General features: G+C 58.2%; 1 protein-coding gene across 14 annotated transcripts in view; it reads right to left on the bottom strand.

Annotated features, from left to right (window-relative positions):
- DLG3 (discs large MAGUK scaffold protein 3) overlaps positions 1–13950 on the bottom strand; it is a 78087-nt gene that overhangs the window by 17248 nt on the left and 46889 nt on the right. For 13 of the 14 annotated variants that reach the window (XR_008433354.1, XM_053955366.1, XM_053955361.1 and 10 more), the window contains 8 exons: positions 12802–12852; positions 9675–9799; positions 9036–9205; positions 8532–8668; positions 8101–8245; positions 7809–7968; positions 4267–4423; positions 3813–3915 (listed from right to left, as the gene is read on the bottom strand). Coding sequence is in view for 12 of the 14 variants with exons in the window: in XM_053955366.1 (XP_053811341.1) it covers positions 3813–3915; positions 4267–4423; positions 7809–7968; positions 8101–8245; positions 8532–8668; positions 9036–9205; positions 9675–9799; positions 12802–12852 (1048 nt within the window). In the remaining 2 variants the exon portion in view is untranslated. Of the gene's footprint in view, positions 1–3514; positions 3595–3812; positions 3916–4266; positions 4424–7808; positions 7969–8100; positions 8246–8531; positions 8669–9035; positions 9206–9674; positions 9800–12801; positions 12853–13950 lie in introns of those variants that run through there. The other variant, XM_053955375.1, reaches the window with a different exon arrangement.

The raw sequence follows: 13950 nt of genomic DNA, 5'->3' as shown, positions 1-13950 counted from the left end.
TTGACCCACACAGCTCATTCTGCCCGGGAATACCCATAAGCTCTTGAATCCCACAGCAGCATCTGTCAGAAGTGGGTACAGCCTCTTCTTAAACCCTCTTTGGTACAGAAGGGCTGTTTCCCCCAGAGAGCACCACTATAACCCTTGTACCCAGCTAGGTCATGGCAAACCCTGCTGGGGCACAGATTCCCTGCACACCCCACACTAAGGAGACCACTGCTCCTGCTACACAGACTCACTCCTTCTGCAACACTCTTCTCCACAAGAAGTGTAGAGGATGCACTGCCTGGGATTGGAGAGGAAACATAGGGCAAAAGGAGATTTCTCCACCCCTAGCATCAGGGTGGGGATATTGGGAAGTGCAACTTGTGGGTGCCACTGCCCTGCCAGAAATGGCATATGCACCCCCCTGCAAGCAGCCCAAGGGCAAAGTAATCAAATGCCCCCATTTCAGCTGGGGCACTTCACGGAAAGAGCCTTTCCTAGTTTTGTTGGAGTGGTCACACTGCTTGGAGGGGTTGGAAAAGCCCACTAACATGGCAAGAAGCACAAAGCAGGCTGGCTGCGGCAAACTGAAGGACACAGGGGCTGCTCTGGCTTTAATCCCCAGAGAGCAAACACAATCTTGCCCTAGGAAGGGTCTTCCAAGGAGTCACCAACCCAGATTTGCTCCAGCTGTGGGAGGGCAGAGAGCAGAGGAGCAGCGAGCCCCAAAGCCCCACTACCTCCTTCCCGGAGCAGGGGAGACAAGGTTACCCCAGGACTGAGCACAGGGTACTCCCAGGTGCCATGGGCACGCTTTTAACTGCACATTAGAGCAGTCTAAGACACTTGCCAGCAGATCACCCCCAGCAAGGAGTGCTCCTGCCTTTGCTCCCTAACTTAGGGCTGCCTCAGCTCTGCACCTTGACTCTGGAAGACCTCCTGTGCAGCTGAAACTCTCCCAGGAAGCTTGCCCAGGGTGCAGCAGCAGGGAGATGAGCCAGGGCTGATCTCCACAGTGTTCAACACGTTCAGGACACGCTTATCAAGACTGAAAAGTATTTAACAGGTGAGCCGGCACCTCTTGCTGTGAGTGCCATTGCGCTGCGTGCCAGGATGTTTGCTCTTCTCACTCAGCAGCTCGATAAAAACACCACTGTACCCTCCCACTGCTTTTCCTTTTCCAGGGTGTGGGTGTTCCTAGAGCAGGGCCCGATTCTGTCCCCTGGGGTGAGCTCCATGCTGTGAGTGTAATCCCTAAGTGTACACATGCTATAGACCACTATCAACAGGCAGGGGTCACCTGCCTGCCCCAAGGATCCCAGAAGCAGCACGTGTGGGACACACCTGCAAACACGCCCAGCAGGCCAACAAAGCCGTGGGTCTGCATCGGGGCACCAGGAGACAGCACAAAGGAAAGACGTTGGCAGACAGGGGAGCTACGTTGGAAAGCAGCTCCTGAGTACACATAAAGCCCTGTATCCAAACACTTCTGCCCAGGCTGGGACACCAGCAGAGCCCAGAAATGCTCGGTCACAGGTTTCAGCCCAGCCACTTGCAAAACTACCGACAGCTTCAGCCTGGAGTTTTAGTTAGCACCCTGGCCCCAGACACTTTCCCTCTGCACAGACTCCTCCACAGGCCTTGGAAAGCAGAAGGAAGCACAGCCATAGGGAAAGCTCAGAAGCTTTCAGAACTCATTGCACAGCCCTGGAACTCCCCTTTGAACGGACTGACTCTGAGAAAGGCCATAATGCAACTTTTCGTATTTTCAGGTGAGGAACGTCAAAGCTTTGTTGGATGGCGTGTGAGAAGAGGGAATTGCTAAATCCAGGTGGTGGTGATAGCAGCAGGCAAAGGTCGGGGGAGAAGTGCTCAGAGGGAATGGACCTCACAAAAACTCCGAGGAACCATCACTCCCCCTCCTCGACAGCAGGCAGCACTGGTCAAAGGTGCTGGTGCTCAGAAGAAAGGCAGGACAGCAGCTGCTCTTTCTAACCTTTCTTGGTTTGGTCTTTGCTTCTTTTCCCTCCTAGTGTCTGGCAGGACAAAACAGGGAGGGCCCCTCATCCCCCGAGACCTGCACAAGCAGCCTCTCTTCCCCCTTGGAGCCCCAGCAAGGTCAGACACAGAGCACACTGCGCTCCCCCGGCACCCCAAGGCAAGCCCTGCCCACGCTCAGGTATGAGAGACAGGTGCCATCCTCTGCCTCTGCTAGCAGGGAAGAAATTCTCAAATCTCCTTTCCACCAGCATGTCCTCCTTTGGCATCCTACAACCCAGCTCTCCTGCTCTTTCCACGTGACAAACATAGAAAAGGCAAACATTTGAGAGTACGTGGCCCATTGAGTGGGTCCAGCCTCACCCACACTGGGGGCTCACACCAGGGAGATCTTTCTCCATAATTCCCAGCCCTTCAAGCCTCTGGAGCGCTGAGGGCAACTTCCAAGCTACAACAGCCTGTAGTCCACAGCCACAACACTGCCTCCTGAGATGGCTGCAGCCCCTGTGCCGGGTGCTGCTGCCCACACGTGCCAGGAACCATCAGGGACATGGAAAGTCACCAGCTACAACACACTGACATTTCCGCCTCGGTCTAAGGCGGTTTCAAAACATCTTGTCCAGTTTGACATTTAAGAACCACTCTTGGTTGGTGTCTTTGCCAAATCTCAAGTGGCAAAGGGAGCCAGAAATACAAGAACATGAAGCGCTTCCTGGAAAGAAAGCAAAAAAAAAAAAAAAAAAAGCCAAAACAAACAAACCCCACACCCACAGCACAGCCCTGAGCAGCACCGATGACTCCACACCCCAATGGCCTCTGCCGTGGGATGGAGGAGCAGTGGACACAGGGACCAGCAGGACATCGCCCAGCAATGCCACACAGGAGGCACAAGACGAAGGGCATGCCTAGCGGGGGACATCGGCCCCCTTGGAGAGGACTAGAATAGCTGGTGGAGAAAGCCACTGGGGCCCAGGAGAGACACGTTTTCCAGCGGATGGGAACGGCTGCATCCCAGCACGTGCACGGTGCCGTCCTGGGCACGGCCGCAGGCCCGGGATCATCCCCGGCCCCTCGCCGGCCGGCGGGGCACCCTCCCGGCGCACGGGCCACGCTCCAGCGCTACCGCCCAGGGAAGCTTTGTGCAGGCAGCTGCCCGCTCCCTTCCCTCAGCGGGACCAGCAGCCCCAGCCGCTGCGGGGGAATCGGAATCCAGCGATAACGAAACGCTCGGGGTGGCGCCCCAGGTGGGATGCTCAGAGGTGGGGACGAACTCCAAGTCAGCAGCGACGCCCCGGTTCCAGCCCCACCCGCACCGCGGTTGCCCTCCAGGACCCCTCAGCTCTCCTGACCGCGGGGTCCCTCCCGCGAGGCCCCTGGGACCCCCACGGAGCCGGGCCTCGCGGCGACGCCCTCCGGCGAGCAGAGCTCTTCCCCCTCCCCCGAAAAACGAACCCCGGCCCGTCGAGCCCCCTCGCGGCCCCGCTACCGGCGGGGTCTCGGCGGGGCTGCCCGTGCGGCGCTGAGCGCTCACCTGCAGGCGGGGCGGCCGCGGCCCCGCACCCGCCCGGCCCTCACACAAAGCCGCGCAGCCACGGCCGGCGGGACGCCGCGGCCCCGCCCCCCCCGCGCGCCGGCCAATCGGCACCCGCCCCGCCCCCGGGCCACGCCCCCGGCGGCGCCTCGCCCGCAGCCTCCCCCGCCCCGGCCTCTCGACGGCGCGCCGGCCATGCCCCGCCCCCTCATCTGCATGGCCCCGCCCCTCATCTGCATGTCCCACTCGCCCCGTCCCGGTCCCGGTCCCGGTCCCGGTCCCGGTCCCGACCCGGTACCTTCGGGCCGGTACTGCGCGATGATGGTCACCGTCTGCCCCGCCCGCTTCAGCGCCGCCGCCGCCTGCTCGTGCGTGGCGTTGCGGAGATTCACGCCGTTCACCTGCCGGGACAGAGCGGCTCCGCTGAACCAGACCCACGCGGGCACGAACCACGGGGGTCTGCCCTGCGCCTCGGCCCCGCTGCCCCGCCTCTGTACCGGTAGCCACGGTAGCCACACTCTCAGAGCCTCATCACTCTGCCACCGCGCCCCCAGTACCACGCCTGGTACTGGCACTTCCAGTACCGGCATCCCCGGTACCTGCCCCCGGCCGGCCCAGGCACCGGGGCTGCCCCCACGGCATCACCCGCGCCGTGCCAACACACTGGCACCCGGTACGAATCCCACAGAACCGTGCTTCGGCTGGCAGGGGACAGGTGCCCACCCGGGGCTGTGGGTGCCCCACCAACTCACCGAAAGGATACGGTCTCCCCTCCGCAGCTCCCCGCTGAGGTCAGCAGGGCCTCCAGCCAGGATGAAGGACACAAAGATCCCCTCGCCATCTTCCCCTCCAACAATGTTGAAGCCCAGGCCGGTGGAGCCTTTTTGCAGGATGATTTTCCGGGGCTCCCTGGAAGGACACATAATGGACAGGGAGACATCGGGGTGAGGAGCAGCAAAGCTGGTGACGGGCTTTTCTGTGCCCAGGGTTGGTGGCACATTGGTGGGGCTGGAGTCACCCGAGTGCAGCCTGGTGTGACTCAGCCCTCAGCACTGTGGAGACTGATAAACCAGAAGAAGCGGCAGGCAGTGTGACAAGAAACACAGCATGGACAGAGACAGAGCATCCACAGTGAAATGACACACAGAAACACTGAACTGCATGGTGGCATCACATGCCATGAGCCAAGAGGGTGGGATCAGGCCCCTCCACAGCATGGCAAGCGTGCCTACAACCCCCTGCACCCCTCCAGTGCCACAGACTCTGCACAGCTCAACAGAAATACTATGTTTTTTGATTACTTAATTCTGTCACAGCTCAAACAAAAGGCAGGCAAAAGCAGAAAGACAGCCTGGCATCGCAAAACTCCTGCGTCAGGTTTTGTCTGGGGGAAAAAAACAATGTGATGGGAACAACGGCAGCTCCCAGATCAAGCTCTGGACTGAAATAAGGAATAAATTATACCAGACAATTAGCACAGGCTGGTGGTGATTGTAAGCCAACATGACACTGGAGACCATCAGTGCATCCGTTGTGGTTGGATCCTGGGCACTTCCTTGGGTACCACAGGGACCATTGAGCTCAGCAGCCTGATCAACCACTCACCTGCCAGGTATCAGAGGGAAATCTCTGGGTTATGTTAGGAGAGATGCTGGAGCCCAGGCACGGCACTGAGTGAGGCACCCTAAAATGCTGGCAGACTTGTGCAGAGAGAACCCTGGGGCACTGGGGTGGGGGGGGCTGGAACACACCAGATCCAGGAGATCAGGAAAACCATGGAGATATTCCGTCAAAAGATGCTCAACCCCAAGTCCTTAACATGTTACCAGTGCTTGGCTTCGGGGCAGCTGTGAGAGGGCAGGGAGGGCTGCAGCCATCAGTCCCTCTGCAGCAAAGCTGTGCCTAGGGCTGGAGTTCTCCTAGGGGAATAAACCGGTCAAACCCTGCCTCCAACCAGGAGATGAACTCGCTCTGCCCCTTGGGCTTTGCTGCTGCCCAAGCAGTGTGCGGGAAGCACGACCTCAGCTCAGTGTAGGGGGAAGCATCCCCAGCACCCGTGAGGACCAGACGGTTTGGTGGAAGGTAAAGAGACCCTGCAAGAATGAGGGGAGGAAATGCAGCCCCAGACAGGTACATCACAGGTCTCAGTCCTGACGTGCACTCTTGGCTTCCATCCTCCTCACAGGAGGCATGACACAGATCATCCAGACAGATCCCATGCTGAATGTCACAGTGTTAACACTGGGGCCTTGGCACAGAGCAGCTGGGGGGATCCTGTGGGACTGTGCTGGGTCTGGGTTGCTGTGGTGGAGCTCACTGGAGAACAGATTCTTTGGTTCCCAGCCCACGGTGCTGCAGGACATGAGGGTCACTGGAGCTACATCCACATCTAAGTAGCACTCGTGCCCATGGGAGGGGGAGAGGCTGGATACTGGACCTCTGCTTTTCCTAAGGAATGGCTGGCAAGAGCCTCACGGGGGACAGCTTCTTTTTCAGGGCAGCTGCTGCCGTTCCCCACACCAGTGAGTTGCACTTGGACCACACCGGTCCCCAGTGCACAGTCTTGGTGCCAACGGACCTGCAGCGATGGAGCTGTCCTGGGGGGTCAGCAATGCACAGGAGGCTTCCAGCACTGCCCTGGGAAGCACGAGCCAAGCGCTGAGCCCGCTGCGGGCTGTGGATCTGCTGGGCAGAGGGGGTTGTCTGGGCACACTGGCCCAGAGGTGCCAGCCTGCCTGCAGCGGGGCCCTCCATAAGGCAGCACCATCCTCTAGTGGCCACCAGCACGTGCTGCATCAGGGCGAGTCATCGCCGTGCCATGGCCACTGACAAGCCCCCACTGAACCACTGCCAAGCCATCACCGTGCCACTGGCACTGCCGAGCCACTGCTGAGCCCTCATTGTGCCATTGCCACTGGCTAAGCCTAAGCTGGGTTGCTCTTTCTGCTCTCTAAACGGGAATGTTGGCACGTGCGAGAAGGGACACCCTGCTGGGAGCAGGGTCTCCGGTGTGTTTTCCAAATATTGTGACTCAGTCCCTTCTGTGGTGCACTGTAATGGCAGACAGCACTACTCCTGCCCTGACAGCACAGAAGTTGCTACACCTGCTGAGGATGCAGTGCCAGAAACAGGCTCTAGAAGTGGCATTGCTGGTGCCAAGACCAGTGGGAGAGGTGGGTGAGGGTGGAAGACAGTGCTGCACTGGTCACGGCGTGCAGGGACACCCAGCTGTGGCTGAGCACCAAGAAGTGAGGCAGTCCCGTGACAAAGATGAGTGCAGACACTCTCCAGGAGGATGGCAGGCCTGACAGCAGATCGCAAGTCAGGGCCTCCCACTCCAGCATCCACCGCTCACCTGCAGAATGGGAGAATCCTGGACAAAGCTACTGCATCTTCCACTGCAGGCACACTCCTAAAACCAGCCTGTAACCTTGTTCCAAACAGCAGAGCCAGCCCTAAGCCTAAGTCGAGTGCTGGTCCTTATTAATCAGCCTAAGCCCTACAGTCCTGGCCCTGGGGATAGCACATTCAGAGCACTGGCCCCAAGGCTGTGACAAGAAGGGGGTAAGCTCTAAGAATCAGCTAGTAGAGCAGGACTTTCCAGGTCTCTCTCTCTCCCACCCTCAGCTTGAGGCTTTGGAGAAGTTTTATACTGCATTTAGGCTCAGAGCAACGTTTTCCTTGTGCGCCTCTTTTATTTCCTGGCTCCAGGAAACAAACCTGTTCATGCAGCATAAAGGGTTCTGCATGGGGCAAAGGGGGCTGGACAGGGCTGGACAGGAGGCTGTCAGGCCAGGAGCTGGCAGTCACTGGAATTACACCTGAGTGCAGGTGGTTTGGGATGCCAGTCTCAGGGATCATGGGAGGGGCCCCACTTGTTTGCAGGGCTACGCTCCCCCTGGTCCTTCACACCCGGCACAGCTCCACCTGGGAACATCCTGGGAGCCTGTGGCACTGCTGGATGGCACCATAAGGGCAGGGAACACCTTGTATTCCAGGTATTATAAAAATAAGCAAGAGGATGAAGCTGAAATGCAGTTGTGTAAGGCTTGTGAAAGAGTAGGAGAGGGAATGGAGAGGGAGTGAATGCAGCCAGCCAGTGATTGACACAGAAGGGCTGGTCTCAGGGGGGTGAGCACAGAGCTCATTACAGGGACCTCAGGCATTGCACCACGCACCTACAAACGGCCTTTCGAGGCTCTGCACTGGCAGTGGGGATGACATCAAACCACCACAGAGGGAAAATGAGGGAATGAGGAGGAGCACGACAGGGATGCTCCTGCCTGGTACCCACCTGGTGAAGTCATCGTCTCCGATCATGTGCCGAGGGATAGGCGAGTACCGGGACGGAGTCACCTGGGGAGGGATGGGATAGGCAGGCTTGCTCTCAACACTGCCCAGGTAGCCCAGGCTGGAGTTATGGCTTATGTGGTTGTCGGCCATGGCTGAGAAGGCTGCAGGGGAGGAGAAGGTCGTCAGGAGCAGAAACCCATACACAGTGATGACATGGAGACCAGCCCGGCCCCGCTCCCCAGCCCAACAGGCTCAGGTGCCCCGCAGCCCCGCGTGCCCTGCGGTGTACGTACTGCTGGCGTAGTCGGGGGGCGCGTACATGTCGTTGAGGTGGACGTTGCCGGGCTTGGCCACTTTCAGGTACACCATGTCAGAGGTGTTCTTCAGGGCGGCCACCGCCTCCTCGTGCCGCACGTCCTGCAGGTTTGTGTTATTCACCTGCCAGAGGGAGAGTGCTGGCTGAGCAGGAGGGCAGGGACCAGGGCAGCCCTGCGGGAGGGGTTTTCCACAGGAGCTCCAGAGGCATGGTCCCATCGCCTTGGGTTTGGCCCTCCTGCCTGCAGCCATTACTGTGCCTGCCCTCCCACAGCAACGTCCCAGCTGGAGCCCCAGGAAAAGGGGTGAAGCTGCTGACAGGAGGGGCGCTGGGGTTCAGGATCAACACTGCATCGCAGTGGAACCTGTTCAGCTCCGCCTCACAGCTGGCTGTGGCCACGGGGCTTACCGCAAGCAGCCGGTCCCCGATCTGCAGGCGCCCGTCCTTTTGGGCAGCACCTCCCTCGATGATCTTGGTGATGTAAATGCTGTTGTCCCCAGGGATGTGCTGGTTCCCGATGCCCCCTGCAATGCTGAACCCCAGGCCTGAAGGGAGGGTGAAAATGCAAGTGAGGGACAGACAGATAGACAGAGTCACGGGCTGGCACCACAGCCCCTGTGCCTCACTGGGCTTCACACCCTGCCCAAACTCAGCAGGCAACGGGCCACCCCGCTGCTGCCTGGGGCCAGCCTGGCCACCATGCACAGCATTGTGGGTCTGTCCCATACCCCACGCCCCACAGCATTCCACGCTGCTCGGCCACCCTGCAGCATCCTGCACTGCAGCAGTGCCACCCTGCACCCCCCACGAGGCCACCCTGCATCCCGTGACATCTCGCACCGAGGGGTCGCCCCACACTGTTCCGTGGGGCAGCGGGGCACCCTGGCCAAGTCAGCAGAGTGAGGGGTTCACCTTTGGGGCCCTTCATCAGGTTAACCTCCATGATGGTCTCTGGCGGGGGCTGCCGGCGCCGTACCACAAGCCGCACCACGGGGCCTGCTTCCTTCAGGGCCTCCACAGCTTTGCTGTGCACAACCTCGGAGACGTCCACGTCGTTCACCCGCAGCACGCAGTCGTTCACCCTGTGGGCACAGGGTGGCCCTGAGCATCCCTGGGGAACTGCCGGGCCGTGCCACCCTCCTCGGGTCACCCTCTGTCACCCTCCTCCAGCCACACAAATGAGAGTTGCTCAGGCTGGCCAGATCACGCCCTGCTGGGGTGAGAAAGGGATCCACCCCAAAGCAGGGGAGAGCGGAGCTGGTCCCTACAGTGCAACCCTGACGGAGGTGGGAGATGAGAAGGAAGGCTGGATCCCTGCCCTGGGCTGTAGTGGGATGGGTGGGAGCAGGAGCCTGATACAGGGAGGGGAGGACGGGTGGCTACAGACAGGAGGTGGCCAACGACGGCGGACAGCCCTGTCCTGAGGGGATCTGGCTGTGGGAAAGAGACATATGGAGGCCAGAGACCGTGTTGGGAAAAGGGGCTAGGCCTAGGGGGTCCGTGCAGAGATCCTGGGTGACAGCCTGGCCGTTCCCCCAGCCCTGTACTCACCCAAGACGGCCATCCATGGCTGCTGCTCCCCCGGGGATGATCTTGGTGATGAAGATACCCGGGTCATCTGGAACATGGGGGTTGTCGATGCCTCCCGCTATGCTGAAGCCGAGGCCAGAGTTGCCCTGTGGGAAATCAAACCCTGCGTCTTTCCCCCGTGGGCAACTGCTTGCTGCCAGCCCTCCTTAAATGGCTGCCCCCAGCCGCGGGACTGCCTGGGGCGCAGGAGCCCTTACAGCATCTCTCACACCCCGGGGTGCCTGGCTCAGGGGGCAGAGGGATGCTGGCCGGAGGAGAGGCTGGTGTTCCTCAAATGAGTGCTCGGCGCAGCAGTGTGGAGCACTGAACAGATGGAGGGGAGAGTGGGAGCTGCCGAGGACCTCCCTCATCACCGCGTCTCCACGGAGAGACTGAGGCAGGCGGGGAGCTGGGGGAAGAGGAGGTGGTCCTTGGCAGTGAAAACCTCCCCTTGCTGGCTGCTCCCCAGGAGGAGACACCGATGCCGCAGCCTGCACAGACCAGCAGGGATTGTGCCAGTCACCAGCACCCTACTCCTGCCCCTCTGCACCTTGGGATGTAGCCCTGGCACGAATACCAGCTGGGGACTGGCAATACTGATGACAAAATTTACAGGCTGGTGTGGAAGTGGCTATCAGGATGGAGTGGGCCCCCCCAGTTCTGTCTCCTTTTCCTCACAGACATGCTTGGAGCGTCACTTGAGCTTCTCCTGCCGAATTATGCCTGGGACCACGGCTCATCTCCAGACCATTCCCCCAGCATCTCAGGATTGAGTGGCTGTGGCCCTGCGCCACCTCTCCCACTTGCAGGATCCTCATTAGTGACACACTCACAGGCGCTGCTTCCAGATCCATGCTTGATGCAAGTGGACAATTCCTGCCTTTTTTGCTCTGCCTTGAAAATCAGATGGCTTCTTGCCTTGTTTCCTCATGTGGAAGAACTGACACTTAGTCACATTGTGCCTGCCTCTCTCGTACACGAGCGGGCTCAGGCCAAGCTCCCCTGGCTGCCCATGGCCCCAGTGCTCAGCGGGAGATGAGGGGGTGCTCTGCTCTTCCAGGGGACCTGTGGCTCAGAGGGCCACACGGGAACTCCGTCTCCCCAGGATAATTTAGCACCAACAGCCAGCTGGGGCTTGCACTTCTCCCCAGCAATTTTGCCCCAGCATTAGTTCCTGCAGCGATGCAGAGCTGGCTTCATGACGCTTGTGACACAGCACCAGGAGCCACCAATGCCCGTCACTGTGCAGCGCTCCCAGACGCTCTCTGGCCAGCTGGGATTCGGCTGGCACGTGACACGGAGGCATTCAACAGGAAAGGGTCTAGGCTGCTCTCTTTCCTCTATGCTGGGCTCTGATTACCCTGTGCCTAGCTCAAAAAAGCTCTTTACTGTCACAGAGACCAAGCCTGGCTGCAGCAAGGCAGGTGAGATTGCAAAACGATCTCCAGCCATTAGTTGTGCCTGTTTATGGAAGGTCCTTGGTTAGCTACAAAACCTGGAAATGATCCGGGAGGTGTTAATCTTTATTCTGATAAACCTCAAAAAGGAGTCTAAGGGATTTCTTAGCTGACACCAGGGTTGATGCCCTGATGCCAGGGCAGTTCCTGCTGTAGAAACATGTGTGGTGGGTAAACACAAAGCCATGTCCCTCTGCAGAATGTGTTTCTGCTATTATTGCCCCCAAAATGCTCCTGAATTTACGCTTGTCCTTACAACAAAGGCAAGGATTAATAACAGTGACTGACCAGCGACTTTGGGGTACACTGAGGACAATTCTAGAGGCCAAACACCCCAGCAAGGGGACAGCCTCACCTGCAGGCATCAGGGTGCTTCTCCTGCATTAAGGCAGGATTGTTGCATCCCACCAGGGACTCGGTGAAGGGGAATGACCTGGGTATGGTCCATGCCAGCCCAGGCTGCTAAGCAGTGAGATTCCCTCATGGTTTCTTGCTGTTGGAGAATGAATCGCTGCTTGGGGCTTTGAAATGAGGGCACCAACGAGTGCTGCCTCTCTGTGTGGTCCTGCCAGCTCTTTCCCTGTTCCCACCATGGGCTGAGGACAGAGGATGCCCTGAATCCCTGAGACAAGGCTTTTGCCTGTGACTTGGGTTTGGTAGCCCAGAAAGGAAGGAACCTCTGGGCTGGTTTCACCAGGCACGCCGGGGAAGCAGTGGGTGAGGCGGCAGCCCCAGATAACCTTCCGTCCACCCACCTCCGTGATGCAGAGCCAAGGGAAGGAGGGAGATGACTAAAGGCAGAGAGGAACAGAATAATGAGTGTCTTCCCCTGCAACGCTGGCCACGGGGCGAGGCTGAGCCGCCTGGCCCGGCAGCGAGGGGGAGGCAAGGTGTGCTGTGGAGAGCCGCGGGCAGCCTCCCAGCACAGCCATTCCCAGCCAGCAGGGCTGTGCCTGTCTCCCGGGGTAAACCCTGGGCCAGCTTTTCCCGCTCCCTCCCCATCCCTCCTCCCCTGCTGCTTCCTGGGCAACAAGAAAGCCCTTCGTGCCCTGTGTGGTGCTGGCTTGCCCCCGGATAAGCCCCACACATGGGGGGAGCTAATTCTAGGTACGCCATCACCTCTGTGTTGCCAACAAACAAAGGGCTTGAGCAGGAACTTCCTTCACTGCAGCTGTTTCACTAAATAATCTGTTCTTGCAGCTTAGCATCTCAAGGCCGTGTGCCCTAGAGGGATGGGGAGCCTGGTGGCAGGGTGCCTTTGGTCCCTGTGCCCAGCTGTGGGGTGCACCCACCCGTGTCTGCGCAAGCAGAGCTCCCCACACCTCTGTTTTCTGACAAAGGCAATGACAAAGAGCCTCCCCCCATGCTCTGATGAGTTTGTGGGGGTGAGGGTGTGAAAGAGGGAGGCAAGGGAGAAGCCCTCCTCCCCCCCTTCTGGCGGGGTGTGCAGGGGGAGAGGGGAGCAGAGGGGAGCTCCCTGGTGGGAGCCAGGCTGGCAAAGCAGGTGCAACAGCCAGGAAAGCCTCCAGAGAGAGCGGGGAGCAGAGGCCAACCTCTCCCCATCAGCTGTGCAGGGATGCGTGGGGGGCCAGCTGTGCTGGGGGGTGGGCGAGTGGGAGGAGGCTGCTGGTGGGTGAGTGAGGAGTACTTACCCTTTCCAAGATGATCTCTTCATATTTGAATATCCCATCGCTGCCATTCATCTGGAGAGAGGGAGACAGTGTGTTACAACTCTCTGCTGGTCCTGGGGGAATTTGTTTTTACTCTCTGGTAGCTGAACATGAAGAATCCGACCTAAAAGCTGCACCATCACCGCTGAAAAAACCTTAAATGCAACTGCTTGAGCCTGCCCTGGAATTAAACCATGTGCTGCTTTTCTCCCTGGGCATAAGCCAAAGCCCACTGACTTTAATGCACTTCTGTGCAAAGCCTTTATTCTCCCGGCTCATTTCTCCAGCCATGAAAAGGAACACAACCGAAGGCACAAAAAGAAATAACACCTTTGTTACGCAGCGTATAATTAACCTCAGGATTTCAATCCTTGAGGAAGGAAAGAGAGGGGGTCGTTCCATTTAAAGGGAAAAAAATGTCTGTACATAATAACATAATAAACACCTTTAGCAGCTTATATTTTTTAAAATCTTTTTGTAGCATGACGGAATTAACAGGAAATTCAGGACAATTTATTCTACGAAATTAGTTGGGTGCAAAGGAAACAAGGTGTGAGAGAGTGGGGCACAGTAAGAGGTGAAAATATTGTGGTGCCCTTATGTATAAAAATGGTGTAGCCTGTCCCAGTGCTGTGCACCACACTGATCCCCACGCTTCAAAGTCTCCCATACCCAAAGTATCAAAGCAGAGCTCTTGGAAACACAATGAATAGAAACAAAAAGGGATGCAATTGTAGGCTGTAAAATGGTAAATGTAGACCGAAAAAAAAAAACAAACCAAAAAAACCAACCCATTCTCCACATAATCAACAGTGCACAGGAAAAATGTAGCAGTTTCACTCCAGATCAACAGGATCAGGCCAGAAACAGCTGCCAAGGACTAAAATTTAGCAAGATTTGCAATGCAATTGGCTATTGAAACATCCAAGACTTAACAGCAACCGTTTCAAAGCAAACTGAGTTGGAAGGGAACTCAAAGGGTCATGGAATCCAACTGCTGGCCCTGCACAGTCCCCCCAGCAATCCCACCACGTGCCTGAGAGCGTCGTCCAAACGCTCCTGGAGCTCTGGCAGCTCTGGGGCCATGACCAGTCCCTGGGGAGCCTGTTCAGTGCCCCAGCACCGTCTGTG

This window comes from Vidua chalybeata, chromosome 14, assembly GCF_026979565.1.
Source record: "Vidua chalybeata isolate OUT-0048 chromosome 14, bVidCha1 merged haplotype, whole genome shotgun sequence".
Taxonomy (NCBI): Eukaryota; Metazoa; Chordata; class Aves; order Passeriformes; family Viduidae; genus Vidua; species Vidua chalybeata.
This window is presented reverse-complemented; position numbering and strand designations above follow the sequence as displayed.